At 58.1% G+C, this 19,316-nt stretch overlaps 1 protein-coding gene across 1 annotated transcript in view; it reads right to left on the reverse strand.

The window, feature by feature from the left end:
• The window catches only part of dac (dachshund family transcription factor), a 139,652-nt gene that overhangs the window by 9,308 nt on the left and 111,028 nt on the right, over window positions 1-19,316 (reverse strand). The window contains exon 8 of the mRNA XM_017900441.1: window positions 589-735. Coding sequence (XP_017755930.1) covers window positions 589-735 — 147 coding nt within the window. The remainder of the gene's footprint in view (window positions 1-588; window positions 736-19,316) is intronic.

Raw genomic sequence — 19,316 nt, forward strand, 5'->3', positions numbered from 1 at the left:
TGTATCGGAATAAGAGATTTCACTTAAAGGGTTTCCAGCTCGCGCTCGAGTTTTGCTAGTGACAGGAAGAGAGGGGTGACGTCGTCGCCGCCGCCGCGGTGTGCCTCTCGCTGCCTTTGCACCCCTGCCGATGCAGAGAGTCCGCTGGTGGCGTTTATCGTTTCGAACCGTGGATTCGAGAAAGAGACGAGCATCGTCGGAACGTCGACGAGGACGACGATGGTCGGAGAGGGGTGGTGCGAGGATCTTCCCGTCGGCCCGGGGATAAGTAAGGAATCGTATTCCGCCGGGTGTCAGGCTGTTTGCTCTGCCTCGGCGAATTAATTAATTTATTCCGAGATCACCCGAGGTAGCCCGGAGGCAGAACGGAGAGAAATCGCCTCGGAAACGGTTAGCGGAACTCGATGGAAACTCTCCCGTTTTCGGTCTCCGTCGCGTTGCTTCTGCTCGTCTCTCTCTCTCTCCCCCCGTGTGCGTATACGCGCGTGTGCGTGCGCGTATCCGGTATCGCGATAATCCTCGAGCAAGCACGCGCGCAAAGTCGCCTCTTTTCCCGCTCCATTTTCACTCGGAACTCGTAGTACTTACCGGTAATCGCTCTGACTTGCTCGGAGGAAGCCCCCGTTGCCTTCAACGCCTCCTCGAGCTGCGTGCGCCTCTTGATCTCCAAGTCCAGTTGTTCCTGCAGGCGTTTCCGTGCCCTCCGTTCCTTCTTTAACCGTTTCTGGTACATCACTGCAAGCAGAAAGACGAAGAAATCCGGTTAACCCCGTGATCGGACGGCCTCGTGTTCGGGTCGCGTGCGTCTCCTCGGAACGACTTCGACGGACACCTGTCAAAACGACTTAACGGGACGGTAGGTGGCGCTTCCCGTTCCCCAGGTGGCGGAACCCCGGCGCGGTCAAAGTCCAACGAAATTATCTCGGCGTATCATTGTACCGCGGGGGGTTTCACGGCCAGCACAGGGGGCCTCGGACCTCGAACACGCGTCTAAGCGGGGGTCTGATCGTCTCGTCGGCTACCGTGCGCGCCTGTCGACGGTGCCTACCCGAGGATCGACGTCGATCGATCGCTCGATCTAGTTATCGATCGATCTACGAATTGGTTGCCCGGTTAAACCGGTTCCCCTTCTCGCCGCCGCGCAACCATTTGCAAACGGGAACAATTTTTTCTCGCGACTGCCTCGCAGCTGTCAGCCTGGCCACGTTGCTTGCTTGATCGCTTTATCTCGATAGACCTCGGCTCCGTCCATCGCGTATTACCCCGACTAGGCCCGACTCGCCCTCTTCGTTTCGACGCTCGTTCCTCCGTCACGGAATCTCGGTATCGCGGATTTTCCAATTCGCGCGCGCGCGCGCACGCCGAGACATTCGACACGGTCGAACTCGTTCCCGCAGACGAAGGCCGATCGAGCGATCGTGCTCTGGCCTCTCGGGTCGGCGCGTTTGAACCCACCCACCCCCCTCTGTCCGCTTTAATTATTTTCCATTATTGCGAACCGCCGCCGCGTCCGGCCATTGTGTCTTGCCCGGCATCGCACCCGCGTCCGCCACTTTCGGCTCCGATCTCTCGCGAACCTGGGCTTTGTTGTCGACGCCTCGGTCGACACAGCGTCGTCGTCGTCGTCGTCGTCGTCGCTTCCACGGTGGCCGGATTTCGCGGAACCACGAGGAAACGACGCGAGCTCCCTTTTCACGGACTACCCTGTGTTTAAGGTGGAAGACGGTAGTTAGCGTCCAATTAGTCTCGTCACCGGGGAAACGGGGGTCCGACTTGGCCAGCGATGCACAAGTGCATCGTCATTTCTGCTCGATCCTCGGTCGAGGAAACTGGCGTCGAGGGTATCGCTCGGTTCTACCGTTTCGGACCCAGGTTCACCGATGTTTTCCACGCGATCGGCAGGTGGACACCGGTTGAGCGTCACTGATACGTGATTGATTCCCGGCAGACAAGGCGCAGACAACCCCTTTGCCCCCTCTACGTAGCCACGATGCCGGTATACCTGTGTTCCCTTTCCCCGCGTGCACACACCTTTGTCTTTCTCCGTTGCGTTCTTGCTCTCGCCGACTTTCGAGGAACGCGGTTTCGAGACGCAGCGGCGTTCTCTCTCTTTTTCTCTTTCTCCTCCGTCTTTCTCCGACACCCTCTCTCTCTCTCTCTCTCTCTCTCCCTCCCCCTCTCTCTCGCTCTCTGCCTCTCGCGAGCCGCGTTTCCTCGTCTCGCCGAGTCCCCGTGCAGATGCCGTCTTCTCCGCGCTGTCGAATAGGTGTGCACGGCGACAGGAGGGTAAGGAGAAAGCGCTCGCGAGGGTGCGGGCAGGAGGAGGAGGAGGAGGAGGAGGAAGAGAAGGTGGAAGAAGGTGGAGGACGAGGAGGAGGGCGGAGGAGGTGGAGAAGGTGGAGAAGGTGGTCGGCGAGGGCGAGGAGGGACGCGAAGCAAAGTACGCCGGTGGCGGGTGGGTGAGGTGGGACAAGGTGGGAAGGGGGACAGACTTCTCTCCGGTGGTAGGAGCGGCCTGTGGGGTACGAGGGAGAAGCGGGGGGCGCAGCATTATGATGCAAAGATGGCGCGGCTGCGGCACCCTAGAATTAGCTCGAGCACTCGCCATTGGCCGCTCGGCAAACCACTCCTTCGGTAACAACCGACTGCATACGTTGCATACTAAGGATACACGCGAGCCTGGCAAAGAATTGCCCCGAACCGGGGCTGCTCCGGCCCGAATTCCACCTACGATTCCCAGTCTGTCGCCCGACCGTTTTCCTCTTCGTCGCTTTTCCACGCTCCCTCCCTTCCTCTATCCCACTGTCGTTCCCCCCCTCGAATTCGGCGATCGAGCACGTTCCCGCGAGTACTCGCGAGTTCGATCGCCGGTTGATTTCGACGACCGCTCGCGATACGCGTTCCTCCGGGTCAATAGTTTGCCCGATCGCGACGGTGCACGGCCTTCCCGCGAGAACTGTCTTCTCGCCGACTTTGCTCGTCGCGATTCCGTTCCGCCTCGGCTCCAGCGTAACAGCCGTGTAACTGCTCGACGCCGAGTCCGGAGACTCGATACGCGACGCGATCCCGGCATTTCCACGTTTCTCTCTCGTGGAGGTGTAGAACGACCCAACGCGTTCTTCGCCGTCGCGATGTTTCGTTACGATGGACGACGACGAGCGAGTGGACGAAAGGTCGCGTCGGAGTAGGTAGGCTATGGGACGAGGGACGTCGTGGATCACGCGTTCGGTGGAAAGAAAGCCGCGGTCGTGGTTACGAAATCGGAGCCGAGAGATCGAAGCGGCGCGGCCGTTGGTTCGTAGGCCGATGAATCGTGCGGTACGTTCGCGAAGGAAGACCGCGAAAGGGGAATCGGCTGCCGGGTCCAGGGGACAGGTAGGGGTTGCGCGACCCGGGGACACCGGGTCGGAGGGTACCCCGAGCGGAGAAAGGACGCTGGGAAGAGTGAACGGAAAAAGGGTACGGGGCGACGGGGAAGGGGGCGAGGTGGAAGAGGGAACAAGGTTTCTCTCTCTCTCCTCGGACACGTCAAAATACATCAGCTACCGCTGTGCGTTCGATCAGAAATCCTCCGGCCGCTGTCCGCGTGGACTACCCACGTCGAAGACTCGCGGAGTCTCTAGACGCGTCCGCCTACGTTTAACGCTGCCTCGAGATCCCGTGGGCAGATATCGATCTGGCCGCTGTCACGACCGGAATCGTCGAGATTTCGCTGCGAGCGAACGCCGCGAGTAGATCTCGCGCGAAGAGATTCGGCGTCGGCGGGAGCCGCTCCGGGCTGGGTCTCCGAGTCGTCGCCTATCTCCGGGAATTAGCGGCCGGCCGCGTAAACAATCGGGGGAAACGCGACGGGGCAAATCCAATAGGGAAACCCGCAGAAACTAATATACAGGCCGGTCGTCTTACCCGGCTCGCGTTTAATACGCGCTCTCGTGCCGAAGCGGGAGAACGGTCCCTCCGGGAATAGCAATATGATTTACATTTTGAGGTTATATTGACCATTCCCGGCACCTGCAGCACTCGCTCCTTCCTAGCCCGCGGCCGCTTCCGTCGATGACCGGGTTCCGCTGGAGAAAAATTAATAATACCTCGTCTCTCCTTTCTGCCCCCCCTTCCCGAATCGCTACCGATTCCGCGATATACCCTCGCCGACGTTCCACGCAGCTTTCCACGATTCTCGTTACGCTCCTCGCGACGCCCGTGCTCTCGCAACCGTCCCCGCTTCGACGGGATCGAGTGGGATAGCCGAGAGGGGCAGGGGGCGGGCCGAGGAGATTAGGGTCGCGAAGGCTGTCCGCGCGCACTTAATGCGTAATTACGATTCATGAAGGCGGACGAACCGCGGCGTCTGGACGAGCGCGAGCGCAATCTTGGCCGAGCGTGTACGTCCTCGAGGGCCGGCGCGAAGCGGACGAAACGGGCGAAACAGCCGTTAGCCGGCGTTTAAAGGGGTTCTTACGCACCTACTCGAGACGCGGGAGCAGCCCGGTCTCCACCGACGGACAGCATCTGTGCTCTACGGCTCTCTCGATATCCATACAAAAGCCGTCTGCTGAATAACATTACGCTCGGGCCACGCCGCTCGCCGCGGACGATTATAGTCCGACGAACGTCGATAGTAGTTAGACCGTGTATCCTGTGCGAATGCTAATTTCGGACGGCTCGAACCGATGCTCGGCCGAGCCCGTCCTTCGGGCTAATCGACGAAACCGCGAACCGATGTCTTCCGGTTCTCCGCTCCTCTCTCTCTCTCTCTCTCTCTTTGGTTCTCGAGGACGACGAACGTCGATAGTAGTTAGACCGTGTATCCTGTGCGAATGCTAATTTCGGACGGCTCGAACCGATGCTCGGCCGAGCCCGTCCTTCGGGCTAATCGACGAAACTGCGAACCGATGTCTTCCGGTTCTCCGCTCCTCTCTCTCTCTCTCTCTCTCTCTTTCTCTCTGTTTCTCCGCTTCTTCCGCCACGACACGCGCGGCCCGCTCGCACACCCCGTCAGTCGACCCCGTCGAGCTTTTTTGTCGCCTCGCGAACACCGAGGGTAGCGGGAAGGACGGATCGATCCTTCAGGACTGCTCGAGAAGAGCGATCTCGCCGTGGCAATCGTAACCCCCTCCCCCCTGCCGCGCACCCCCTGCCCGCGAGAGGGTCGCTCTCGTTCAAATATCAATTTTGCGGCGACAACTTTTCGCCACCCTCCTCGCTACGCGTGCTACTCCGTGACCCATATGGAAATGGAGATCGGTCATCGGAATCCAGTTTGCCAGTGGAAACATCCCCTTGGACGCGGCGTAGGGCGAACCACCCCTCGTGGACAGGCTTCCACGCCACGGAACGTCGTAAAGTCGAAAGCTTTTCGCTTTTACGTATTATTCTTTTATCCGATATCGGGATAGCCGGTATCCGCCGGCGAGATACACCCGGGAAAATCCTCTTTCGCTGTCCCCTCGCTTTTCCGGCCCACCAAACATTCTCGCCACACCGCCTCGTCTCCGAGCGTCTGCTTCGTCTCGCCGCGTGTTGCCATAGGACAAACTAATTTATCCCATTAACATCCGCTGTGTACGTTATCGGCGAGAGCCCGATTCTGTTTATCCGACTTTAGATTCGCGATGAGGGAAAGAAGTCGGCTAGACGAAAACGGCAACGCGAACGAAAACGAAACACGCCTCGACAAGCCGTTCCTCCGGGCGCGGGGGGCAACGATCTCGATGATCTCGTCTCTGCGACGAGATTCGTACAGAGGAATTGGCGTTGTGGCGATCTCGTAAGATGTAGAGCGTTCAATGGACGGTCGCAAATCGTGCCAGGGGTACGTGTCTCAACCACGGTTCTAGAAAAATCGGAACCATCGAGAGCGTTTCGTGACGCGTGCCCCCCTGCGAAGGCAAAAGAACATCGGGCGCTGAGATATAAATTCTCGCAGGAAAATTGGCCTCGTGGCGATCTCGTAAGGTTCACAGCGTTCGATGGCCAGTCACAAATCGCGTCAGGGGTACGTGTCTCGATCACAATTCTAGAAAAATTGAAAGAGAGCCGAGAGCGTTCCGCGACGCGTGCCCCCCTGCGAAGGCAAAAGACCATCGGGTGTACGGATATAAAAATCGAGCTCCGACGAGATTCGCACGGAGGAATTGACGTTGTGGCGATCTCGAAGGATGTAGAACGTTCAATGGCTAGTCGCAAGTCGGGCAGGGGTACGTGTTAGGGTTCTAGGAAAATTCGAAGGGATCATAGAGCGTTCCGTGACGCGTAGCTCCAACAGAGGAAAAAGACGATCGACTAGACACAGACCAAGACGCGAGTATATATGTCACGGATCACGATTCTAGAAAGATGGGAACCATCGAGAGCGTTTCATGACGCGTGCCCCCCTGCAAAGATAAAAGACCATCGGGTGCTCAGATACAAAAATGGAACTCCGACGAGATTGGCACGGAGGAATCGACGTTGTGACGATCTCGGAAGATTTGGAGCGTTCAATGGCGAGTCGTGAGTTGGGCAGGGGTACGTGTTAGGGTCTAGGAAAATTCGAAGGGATCATAGAGCGTTCCATGAAGCGTAGCTCCAATAGAGGAAAAAGACTGTCGGATAGACACAGACCAAGAGGCTAGTGCATATATCACGGTTCTAGAAAGATAGGAACCATCGAGAGCGTTCCGCGACCCGTGCCCCCCTTCAAAGACCATCGGACACTCGGATATAAAAATCGAGCTGCAATGAAATTCGAGCAAATAATTTGACGTTGTGACGATTTCGAAAAATTTACAGCGTTCGATGATCAGTCGCAAATCGGGCAGGTGTACCTGTTAGGGTTCCTGGAAGATCGGAACTATCGAGAGCGTTCCGCGACGCGTGCCCCCCTGCAAAGTGAAACGATGATTCAGATATAAAAATCGAACTCCCAATCTCCATTACGGTCGATCTTCCCGAAGCGTTTTCCACTAGAGCCAAGCGTTTCCTCGAAGGTGTTTCGTTTTCGCGTGTGGTCCACGGGGCCCGCGGAAGCGTGCCGAGGGGGACGAAACTTGCGACCGGCGCTTGAGTTACGCTACCAATACGAAAATGTTTACTCTTCGGGCGAGCGCGGGTCATTCGAAACCGGCCGATCTGGTTACTCGGTCCAGCGCGCGGGAAACGTAATAGCCGTAGTAGCGCGCGTTTTGCTCGACTTCTCCGCTCGGGTTTGAATCCTTCGGTAACCGGTGACGAGACAAAATGAAAGAGAGAGAGAGAGAGGGGGAGAGGGAGAGCGAGATCGAAAAAACCGATCGTGCACCCGGTGTGTTCGTCCCTGACGAATCGATCGATGAGAAAACGAGGAAAAAAGACGGGGCACGGGGAGCGGATGGCGGCGGCGGAGGAGGAGGAGGAGGAGGAGGAGGAGAAGGAGGAGGAGGCGTCGATCCAGTTCGGTGGATCCGAAAGGGGAGGATCGCGTCGCATCGTTGGTAACGCGTCTATTCCCGGATAATTGTTTTAAAGGTAGCAATCGCTGTCGGGTTACGACCGGCATACATTAATTTAGCCCGATTTATATTATATTATCGGTAAGTATGATCGTCGATGGAGCGGGATGATAGGGCAGCGCCGTGATAACGCATTTCGCGCGCACGTTCGTCGGTTAACGGGAGCCGATTGACCTCGAAGCTCGTTACGTCCAAGGACCGGCAATTACGCCGCCACGACCAGGCCACGACGCGACGCAACGCGCGCGTCCATCGGGGACAGAGGCGGAAAACAGCGGAAAAGGGAGCGGAAACGGGGGTGCGGAATCGGGCGCGGAATGGAAGAAGGAAAAATAACGTAACCCGACAAAAGTTCCTCGAGTAGAATGGGACGCGAGGGGATCCGTATCTCGCAGCGGTTCCTTTATCGTGGCACGGCAGCGCCGGTTTTTCGGGGGTTGCCACGCTATGGGACGCGTGTTTTATTGCCCGAAAACCGACAGATATCGGGATTACGCGTTCCATCGGCGTCGACGATCGCGCGTGCAGCGGCCATCCGACGCGATACGGTTACGGAACGAGGGAACGAGCTAGCCGCGGACGTTTTCTTCCGCTCGAACGGAGCGGGATGGGAATTCGCGGACACGCTCGTCGCGAGGATCCACCACGGTGTCCGATTTTCGCCGGGAAAACATGCCACGGAGAGCCTGTTCGGGTGGGAGGGGGAGGGAGAGAGAGAGAGAGAGAGAGAGGGGGAAGAAAAGACGAAGGGAGTAGCCGAATCGAAGGAATCGCGTTTAAATATAATGGCCGCGAGTGCCGATGGCAAAGGCGGTGGTGGCGACGGTGATGCGGAGTCGGGGAAAAAATAAAAATGCTCGGCTAGATGGTTATCGTGGTAATCGCGGCCCGAACCGATAAAATAAGACCAGAGCCTTTCTAATGCCGGGTTATTTTTTTAAATGGCCCGCTCGATCGGCCGGTCTTCGCTCCGTGTATATGCCCCATCTCTCTCTCTCTCTCTCTCTCTCTCTCTTACTCTTGGGGTGAAACTATTTTGACCTTTTTCGCGCGTAGACCCCGAATCGAACCGGATAATTTGGATTCGCAGTCGCGTCGGAGCCACCCTTGCCCTGTCCGATATTATTCCCCTCTCCGCCCCTGGAACCTCGCATTTCGCGTCTCGCGGACGAGAAACCGGTGTTTCGGGCTGCGATATCATACGCGAGGAATTTCATTGAGTATTCGTACGAAGACCGTCGTGCCTCGTGTTTTCCTCGCTAAAAGCAGAGCATTGTTCCGTTTATTTTTTCCTTCCGGGACCCCGCTGTTTTCTCGCCTACCCCATCGATACCCGCGATTCACGACGACGACGACGACGACGACGAAGACGACGATTACGACGACGTCGACGTCGACGTCCCGGGCTTCCCCGAATATCCGAAACACCGATCGAGGGAGCATCGAGAACCCCGCTGCGCGCCACGGCCAGAACTGTTTTAGCTTATCGCGTTTAATGCCATCCCTCGGCGCCGAGACGAGAAGCAGGGAGCATCCCCCCGGGAAACATACGGCAGCTTAATGGTGATTTTTTGTCGTTATACGACCGTTTTCACCTCGTGGCCATTTGCCACGCGGACCGTGCCGGACGCGTCGCTTTTTCCGATGGATCTCTCGCCTAACTCGAATAAAGATTCCTCTCGCGATCGCGGCGACAGAGATAGAGAGAGGGAGATAGAGGGGGTACGGTGTTTGCTCGCGAACGAGGCGGAAGCGGGTTCTCGCGACAGTGTTCGAACGAAATTCTTAAAGTTCCCTGCCGTGCATGTCGCATTCCGCGAGTCCCCGAGACATCTAGAATCGAGTTACCTCTAGGCTGCTTCCGTCTTCGTCCTCTCGAGGGTACCGATATTAATTCCCATAAATTTCCTTTCAAACGTGCGCGGATCCTCCCGTAGCCACCCCCCGAGCCTCGCCCCTTCAAAAGCAAAGGACTGTTTGCCTTTTAATCCGAGTATGCAAAGAACGTTATTCTTCTCTACCGTCGACAAAACGGTTAGGGGAACGGTGGATGGCGCAGAGGCAACGGGGTTACGAGATCTTGCAATATTTAACGGCCGCTGCGAAAGCTGGCTAAATCCACGAGCATCGCTCTCGTCTAAAGCTTCGTCGAATCTCCACGCGACCACGACCACGATCACCATCACGACCGTCTCTGCGATTCGAAACGGCGGCGGAGTCTTGGACCGAAGGAGACGCGGTTTTGGAAACGGCGTGGGTGGGGCCCCCCCGCTTCCGAGTGGGACGCGGAAAACGAGACGCGTCGGAGTGGTGGCGGTGGCGGTGGTGGTGGTCGGCGGTGCCGCAAAGGGAATGTTTGCGGCGTTCTCGCCGGGCGGAATGGAAAAAGGAGAAAAGCGGGGAACGGATCGAGTGGCCGGAGGAGTGAGAAGAGAGGGCAAGGAAGGACAGAAGTACCGGAAGGGTGGATGCGTTTCAATCGGAGACCGCAGTCGCGGTCGCTCGCTCGCTTTTCTTTTCCTTTCGTTTCAGTTTCGTTCGAGTGGCTCTTCTCTCTGCCGCAAAACCCGACCGACCGACCGACTCGCTCGTGTTTATACAATGTAATGGCTTGTGCCAGCATTGTGCCAGCGGCCAGCAGCTACTCACGCTGCACGCCGCGCTTCGCCATTCCCTTTCGGCATTCGTTTGGCACTTTATCACGCCCCTAGATTGCCGCATTAAACATCCAGCAAAGGGAATTTCAACCCTCGCCGAGCGTGCACCGTCGCCTTCGACTCCCCGTTGTCTCACAGTTGCCTCGCCACCGTCGCCACCGCCACCCCCTGCCAACGTTTCCACGAAGATTAGCGTGCTCGTCGACGGAGATTACGCTCTCTTCGCTCGGATTCGCGAGCGCGCGAGCGCATTTTCCTTCTTTCGCTCGCGAAGGAAAATCGAGCGATTCGATGCCTCTCGAGAGACCACCAACGTCACGGTCCTCCTCCGCTTTTCCCTCGCCTTCTTCTTCTCCGGCGTTTCGCCTCGCCTCCGTCTCCGTCTCCGTCTCTGGCGTCTTTGTCGATCGATGACGCGTTTAGTAATTCAAGAGGGCAAAAGGGAAAAGGGACGAGAAGTAGGAGAGAGACTCTATGGAATTATGGCAGGTGGAAGACGGCCGACCTCCCTGGGCGGCGATCGTCGTCTCCAATCTACCAGCAGATATACGGTGTCGCGTTACACGCGTGGCTAACGCTATCGACCGAGAGAGGGCCCGGCCTCGCGTGTACACGCCCGTACTCGCGCCGGAACGACCGCGTTCCATCGTCCGGGATATAGGATTGCCAGCCGGGCACATTGTTTACGCGGATCGGTTCTACGCTACGAGCAGCCGCCGAGCAGCCCACCACCGAGAGGGAGAGACTCCTTCGAAGAAAGGATTCTCGCGTGCCAGGAGTCGGCGACGAGACTCGGGGATCCTTCGATTCTTCACCGGATCGGTCACGTAATACGCGCGAAGCACCGCGAAGCGGCTCTGCCAGCCGGATATGACTAGGACCGAACGATTATGCGCGGCCCGGCGTAATCGTGGACGCGTATGGGAACGATCGCCGATGAATAAGTCCGGTCGACGTTTCTCCAAGGATATCGAGAACAGGGGCTTCTTACGGCGAGCACCTCCAAGGCTTCGCCTTTCGCAACGAATTCCCTGAAATTTTTTCCAGAAACTTGACCCTCCGCAACCCCCCACCCCTCCGTCATCCGGCTGCCTTTGCGGATTTTTCCTTTTCTCGGTAATACACCGCGTATTCGTATACCGTTGCGCGTATTCGCTGCTTCTTCTCGAGCTAGTCGCGCGGAAATTCGGCTTTTTGCCGCGAAATTGCTCGCAGCTCCGGCTCTGGCGACCCGTTCCCGCGACGCCGCGGCGAGAAGAACGGAGATGCGGTAATTGCGTCAAAGCCAGTCGACGAATTTCAATCACGCCCGGCTCCTCCCTCGTCGTCGTGGAAAATCATCCAGGCATTATGTATTTGCTCTCGAGTATAACCGGTTCGGTGGGTTCACCCTCGCGAAGTCGCCGCCCGAAGCTCGGCTCCGCTTTCGCTCCGTCTTCCTCTCCCGATCCGCCTTCCCAATCTCTTTCTCTCCCTCTCTCTCTCTCTCTCTCTCTCTCGCTTTCGCGCACTCGTCGAATTCGCGCGAGCTGTCGCCCCCGCCGCGGTTATTAATATTTGCCGACAATTACCGAACCGACGACCCCTTTAATTCCGTTCCTCCGCCACCGAGACACGTTCGAGAGATCGATTCCGAACGACCTTGTTCTCTTCCTCGTTCCTCCGCCTCGAGGAACCGCTCGCCGATCTTTTCCCATATTTTCCCCGTAATTTCGGTGTAGGGATACGTATCAATCCCGAAAACGCCTGCGAGGAACACGCGCGATGGACGGCGTGGGGTGGGTGCACGGCACGGTTCCCCGAAAACCGATCGCTTTATTCCGTGGTATATGTCTCCATTAGCCCGCGAACCCTTCGAGGTACCGGCAGCTGCTCCTCTAAATCCTCGTTAGACTAACTGCCTGCCATTTCCTTTCGCGCGTTCACCTATGCACGGCATCTACGACGCCCGTGTTCACCTCTTGCTCCTCGCGATCGCTCGAACCATCTTGGTTTCGCGAAGAATTTTCGCAAAGTTTCCAAGTTGGCGAAGGAGTAGTTTAGTTTAGTTTACTTTACTTTACTTTCGACATCGAGCATCCGGTTACCCACCCCTTGGTCTCTTCCTCTTGTCCATCCCGGTTTCCAGTGGAAGCGATCTGGCCGGCGGCGCGGATGCCGGAAACCAGAGCCTTCGCTCTCGGTGGAAACCGGCCGTCGGATCGTGGCGGGTTCTGCTTCGGGGATCGGAAAACCCATCAACGCAGAGAGCGGAGCGAGACGCATGGTTTGGCGCCAAGCTCGTTCCACCCTCGGCGCGACTCCTTTCTCGCTGGACCGTCCACAGGGAACCCCTTGCTCTTCCTAAAGCTCCACGGATCTCGGCGGTCCGTGAGGGAGCCCCGCAAGAGACTCTTGAAGGGGGAGAGAGAGAGAGAGAGAGAGAGAGAGAAAAGGAGTAAGCTTACCGAGGAGTACGTTTTGCGTCTAAGACGCTCGCCGAGTTTAATTACGGGGCTTTGCGGTGCCGGGACGACGAGGCGCGTATGGTCAGCCTCCTTCCCCCCTCTCTCTCTCTCTCTCTCTCTCTTTGGTTCTCGAGGTTGTACGACGAAACGAGATTCGGTAGTGGGCGACGGGGTAATCGAAGGAGAGAATCGCGGGAGTAAGTTGGAGGAACGGGGTGAAAGGAAGCTGCGGAGACCGCGGCGGCTCTCAGCTGGCAGCGGACGCATAAAAGCTCGCGTAGAATGACGTTTTACAAAGGGTCTATCAAGCGTGGAGCAATGTCGATGGGCAACGGATAGGCGGAGGGCCTGTGCAATTTCGCTTCGGCGTGCAGCCGCGCAGTCAGCGTCGCCGGCGTTACGATTTTTACGACGCTCCCTTTACAACCGACAAAATGTAATTTTCTGCGATACGCGTACGGACACCGTGGGGGTCGTCGGAGCCACGGAAAGCCACGGAGGAGACCGAGCTGCTGCACGAACGGTCGTGGTCGAGGCGGGTAGGGTGCTGGGAGAGAGCGGAGAGACAAGCGGTCGTGGAAATAGCCGGTCGAAAGGTCCTGCGGCGGCGACGGCGGCGGTTGTGCGACCCTCTCGGCGGAGGAAGGGCGCGCGCGCTCGCGAGTATCCCTCGGAAAGGAATCGAAGGTTATTATAACGAAGGTGGATCGTATCGTTCGATTTACCGTGGCTATAAAATTTGAGGAATTTTCAAATACGTTTTCAAATACGACGTTTATAATAGCGGGGCGGGTGCATTCCCCGGTCGCGTTCACCTTGGCTGGGGAATAATTTTAAGCGGCTACGCGGGACGTCGTGGCCGTCGCGGCGCTGTGCGGCGATCGAATTATTGCGAAGGATCCGCGACTCGGTGTCGACCGTAAATTTCGCCGGACAATAAAGAACCGCGCCGGATGGGAATTCTTGGTTCAAAAGGGAGGGCCGCCGAAAAAAAGCGGAGACAGCGTGTGCGCGGTCGAGGGCTTCTTCTTCTTCTTCTTCTTCTTCTTCTTCTTCTTCTTCTTCTTCTTCTTCTTCTCTACTCTTCGGTCGCTTCGGTGCCAAGCGTTGCCACCGTCCACGCCGTCATTTTTTCCACGTTCGTCGTGTGTGCTGCGCGATGCTGCGGTGGCGGCGGTGATGGCGGTGGAGGCAGCGGTGGTGTCGGCGGCGGTGGTCGGTGGTCGGTGGCAGCGATCGGACTGGAGCCGAAAGAGCCTCGACTCGTTGGGGCAACGGAATTGATTTTTGGAATTTATCGTGGCGAGCTTCCGTTCGCCGCGGCTCGCCTCGCAATCGGCGCGTAAACAAGCCGAGTTTACGACGGGGTTGCACCCGAAAGCACCTTCGACCGGTTAATTGGAAGGCCGGTTTAATCGCGCCGCGGGCCACCGCCACGAAAGAACGGCTTTGTTCTTTGTTCCGGGCGAACGCCTTCGCTCTCTTTCGCTCCTCCGCCCTCCCTTTCCGCTCTCATTACGTCCTTTCGCGTTACGTCAACCTTTCCTCTTTCGCGCACTCTTTGTAGCTTAACTTCCGGTACAAAAGAGTCCTCTGCTCGCCTCCTTGTCCTCGTCGTTCGCGGACCACTGCCTCTCGCCCTCCCTCTCTCCCCCTCCCTCTCTCTCTCTCTCTCTCTTCTCCGATACACGCGGCACAGAGTTGCCGTCGAGACCCGCTTCCGTTCGCGAGCAGAGATTTGGGCGCGCGCGATCGGCGAGGCAACGCAATGCGGCAGTCGCAGTTGAGCCGAGATAATTAGGTTTGAGTGCACTCTGGCCGCCGCAGTCGGTAACTCAGTTATCAGTGGACACCCCGCGTACAATGGCTATCACAACGGCATCAAACATAACGCATCAATTAACGCGAACAATAACCGAGCCGCGGCGGCAGGGGCGGACGGGAAGGGTAGACGGGGCGCGAGCGCGAGCGTTCCTCTGGCCCTTGCTGCACCTCCGCGAGCACAGCTAGGCTCGAACGCGATGGCCGCCGTGCTCGATACCGATCGTTGGCCAACTTCCGCGCGACCGCTGCTCGCGTTTTTCCTCGCGCAACGACAGCGATTCGAGAAACGCGCGTTTCTCCGCGGCGCTCGTTAGCGAGCCGATATCGGCGGCGGTGGCGGCGGCGGCGGTGGCGGAAGCGGCGGGGGGCCGGTAACGAATTCGCCGAAGCGGCGAAAAAGCAATATCCAGAAGAGCCGACGCGCGCGCGAATCCGCTCGCGTATGCGTGCCGGTACACGCCTCCGTCCATACATGCATATCCATAAGTGCGTGCCGCTATCGCGCGAGGGAACGGGGAAACAAAGAGGCCAGGCGAGAGCCGCGCGAGAGAGCGCGAGAGAGGCGGCAAGGGACGAGCGTTCGTATGCATCGTGCACGATCGGGGCCCTCTGGCGTATTCAAAGCGCGCAGCGTCGCTCCATCTCGAGGAATGCGGCAATCGATTATCACGGTCCTGCATATCGATACTACCGTCGGACACAGAGGGCCGCGCGCGGCGCAGAACCGCGCGCGTCGAGCCACAGAGACACAGCGCGGCAGAGCGAGAGAGGAGAAAGAGAAGGCATCGGGGGTCGCGCACACGGTAGACAGGGTGCAAGGGTGTCCGCTTAGCGCCGCTCGCTCCGCTACCCTGGCCACACACGCACACGCGGCCCGACTAATGACATCGGCTCCTCTATAATACTCGTGCCTCGAATATCATCGGCCCGATATTGCCACCGCGAGAGATTAATGTTTCGTCCTCACCCATCCCTCCTCCTCTGTTTCTCTCCTCCCTTTTTCCTCGAGCTGCCGGTCGTCTTCTCTTTCCCCGTATGGCATTTGCTCGCGTCGCGCGTCCGCGATTATTCGCCGTAGACGCGAAGCGACGGCGAAAGTTAGCACCGCGTCGCGTCTGTCGGCGTAGCGATAAACGTCGAAGCTGGTCCCCGGCAGGGAGGGACACCCCGACGGCAACAACTCCGAGACGACTGAAGTTTCGGGTCGCGGAGTGGCGGTAGTTGGTCCGCGACGAGCGACTAGAACGATAATGGCGGCTATTAACGAGCCGTAGCGGACGCGAAGACACCTGAGCCCAAAATATCACCGCGATTAATGCAATTACAGCTTACAAGTCCCTTCGGCTCTAAGACCGCGCCGGTATTACTAATTCAGACAACGCGTGGATGTGTTTCCGGCCAACCTTCCCCCCATCCCCCGTCCCTCGCCCCTGCTCCGACCTTCGAAGCTAGACCTTGGTCGTGGGCTAACTCTGGAACGCGAGAGCCACGGAATCTCCGTTCGGAGCGGTTGCCGCGCCACTCGTCGTGGAGGAGGCGTAACGCGCGTATCCAGCAGCCGGAAGCTCTGGTCCTCGTACCGTCGAGGGTGGATGAAGAGGCAGTAGGTTCGCTACGGATTACGGGCGTTTTCCGAACCCCTGCCACGGAGCCCCGTGTACACCGGCGTTTGGCGGTTGCGGTTAACGTAATTACGCCGAAGGACCTGCGCGACCCCTCGCGCGAAACCGCCAACGTCTTAGCTCCGCGTCTCGGCCTTCGTCCTCGGCCCCCTTTTAGCCCGCCGTTTTCCTCCTTCGACCCTTGGAACGCGCACGCCTATAACGGACAGAGTAGAGATGCCCCGTGGTGATCCGGCCGATGGGAAACGCGCGGGAAACGTGGCTCGTTAAAAGGTATTTCGCCGCTAAACGAATGATCGTCGCGCGGCTGGACAGAGCGGAAAAGTTACAGGGCACGGCGATCGAGCAATTACGCGTGGGCGCGATCGCGAACGTGATCGTGATCGTCATCGATGTCCGGACGGTACACCGGGCCGGGCCATCACGCTTTATTAGCGCGACGATCGGGACAATCGGTCCAATGATTACAGCCGAAACATAATCGTTAACGCGTACGACCCATTAATGACTATGGACCATTCTCGATGCCAAATTGGTGGCGGCGAATGGGCTCGAGAGAGCGGATCGCGCGCACTCCATATACGCGCCTGCATACGCGCGGTATGCGTGTAACCGCGTAAACGCGGACGCTTCGCGCGGTCGATGATGAACGTATTTGCACCGCCCGTTAATCCCCGTTACGACGAATCAAAACGTAAACGCGAACATCCCCCGCGTTACCCGTCCGCCGTTCCATCCCGCGCTTCGATTTTCCCTCCACTCTTCCTCTCTCACTCTCTCTCTCTCTCTCTGTAGGCTTCTCTGTTTTTCTCTCGTCGAACTCTCTCCGGCGTTAGGCGTTCCGCGCGGCAAGTTTTGCCTAATGCCGTGGAGGAAACGCGCGTGTCTTGCCGGGAGCCAGGAGTTTGCTCCGTCTCCCGTCCGCCTCTTCCAGGCTACCTTCTCTGTCCCGCGGAATCGGTTCGTTCCTCCATAATTTATGAGATTCTCCGTCTGTCCGTGAGGCCTTTCCTCGCGACGTTATAATTAGAAATATGCTTACGGCCGTAATTCCGGGTGGAGCGGAAGAGAACGAGCTGCGGGGCGGGCTGGGGTGGTGTCGTGGGGTGGGTACGCAAGGAGGGTGAGCGCGCGTTTACTGCCAATAAGGGACGCATGCATAATAGAAAGCCGTAGATGGTAGTCGACCGACCGACAGAAGGACTTACACGGGAATGCTACTTTACGAGCACTCGTATTACGAGGGTTGCGGATTCGTCGTCTTTCGTGCCGGCCGCCCGCCCGCTCGGATATCGAATCCGCGTCCTCCTCCGCTCCGTTCTTTCGGCAATAACCGGGCGAATTATCGTTGCGTCCCTCGAATCCCGAAATTTGCCCCACGAGCGGTGTCTCGCGACGCGCGAATATTTCTCGCAGTACTCGGGCGCGTAGGAACGAGCGGGTATTTTCGTCGGGAGGGTCGCAAAGGGAAGAGAAAGGTAGGGAAGGGGAGGAAAGGGAAGAGGAGAGTCGCGAAAGCCGCAACGCCGACCGCATAGTCGAGCGCAAAAATGGCGAAATGGCCGCGGAATTCGGCTTACGGCGCGAATCTCCGCATCACGGACGTCACGCCGCGCCGGTTTACCGTGGAGCCTGGACGCGAACGAGAGAAGCTTCGCAGGGACAGAGAGAGAGAGAGAGAGAGGGTCGAGGCGTGACCGACCGGGCCGGAGTAGGGTGACACCGGCCGTAATAACGGGTTACCGGTTACGTATGGACATTTATTTATTTACGCCTTTCGCGCCGGGTAATTTCGCGTGATTCGAGGTTTCGTTCGCGCTTCGCAGGGGAATATCGCTTTTAAACCCGACTCGGTTCACCGAGAAAAAATCGTTCTCGTCCTGGCTTTCGTTACGCTCTAGCCCACCCCGAGAGTACGCGGTCCCGAATCGAGTTTCCGTCCCAACTCTGCACGGGCATACGCGTATACGAGCTAGCGTACTAGACGATGGAGAATCCGATCGAGAATCGAGAAACGCGGAGCGGATCGATGGCTCGCTCGCTGAGGAACAAAGCTGTGCGCGCCACTCTGCGCCCCCCCCCGCTTGCGCTTAGAATTTTCGCGAGCGTCTCTTCGCGGAGACGATTCGTTGGCCGCGCGCGCGCGCGTGTGATAGGGTTACGGAGGAAGAGAAAGCGTCGGAGAAAGAGGAGAGGAAGCCGAGCACGTATGCACACACGCGCGCACCGGGCGCTCAAGTAATTCGCGCAATTTCATCTAAATTCCGCAGCAACGAAATTTCTCGCGTCGCCGTCTCTGTGCCTGCGCGACTCGTACACGAGCCAGCCGAAGGGTTACGCGCGCGTACGTGTGCCCTCGTGGGCGAGACACAGCACGCGAGCCACCCTAATGGCATTTCTTACGCTCTTTATTTATCGCGAGCGACGGCGTTATCGCGAGACGCGATTAGGTCGGTACACCGGGGTACTCTCTTTCGTTTCTCGTCTCTACCCGTTCTCCTGGCTGTCGAGTCTTCTCGGGCTATTTCGAATATTCGGCCGTTCGAACGACGCCGATGCTCGAAATACCGTGTCCGCGCCTTTCCTTCGCGATAATGGGCCCCGTGCGCTTCGACCAAACTGTCTTTCCGAGTACCGCGATCCTCCGTGCCGATAAATCGTTGCTCATCCGGAATCTGGAATAAATAACTCGTCGCGTTTCGTTCCTCTCGTGGAATATTCCACCCGCTTCTCGGGAACATCGCGAGCAACCGGTTGCACGCTTGGCCAGGTAGCCGGGAAATGCACCCCTCTGGCTATGGCCGGCTTTCGTCCGCGCCAACTTCCCTACCAGCCTCGTCACCGCCATTGTTCACCGTTTTTTTCCTTCCCCGTCCTTACGCTGTCATTTTGTCGCGCAATCTAAATCGCGTACCCCGGCCGCGATCGTCTCTTCGTCGCTCGTTCGTCGTTTTTCCGCGGAGCGCGAGAACGCCTCGCGAGTTTTCACCGGTTCCTCGGCTGAAAGCGAGCGTTTACGGGAAGGTAACGGCCGATCTATTTTTACGTAAGGGGTTGGCGAGCACACGGAGGCCGCGCGCAGCGGCGAGTATCGGCGCGTACGACGCGTAAACGCCGCAGCCCGAGGCCCATCAGCGCATTAACAATTATATTACGGAAGCTCACTGTTACGCGCGAGCGAATTCATACGCGTGCCTTCGGGGCTCCGTGGGGTGAAAGCAACCACCGAGGGAAAAAATACACTCCGGGAAAGGAGATCCGGAGAACGAAAGAGGACGAGGGAGGGAGGGAGGGAGG

The sequence above is a fragment of the Eufriesea mexicana genome, unplaced genomic scaffold (assembly GCF_001483705.2).
Source record: "Eufriesea mexicana isolate 0111107269 unplaced genomic scaffold, ASM148370v2 scaffold474474835, whole genome shotgun sequence".
NCBI lineage: Eukaryota > Metazoa > Arthropoda > Insecta > Hymenoptera > Apidae > Eufriesea > Eufriesea mexicana.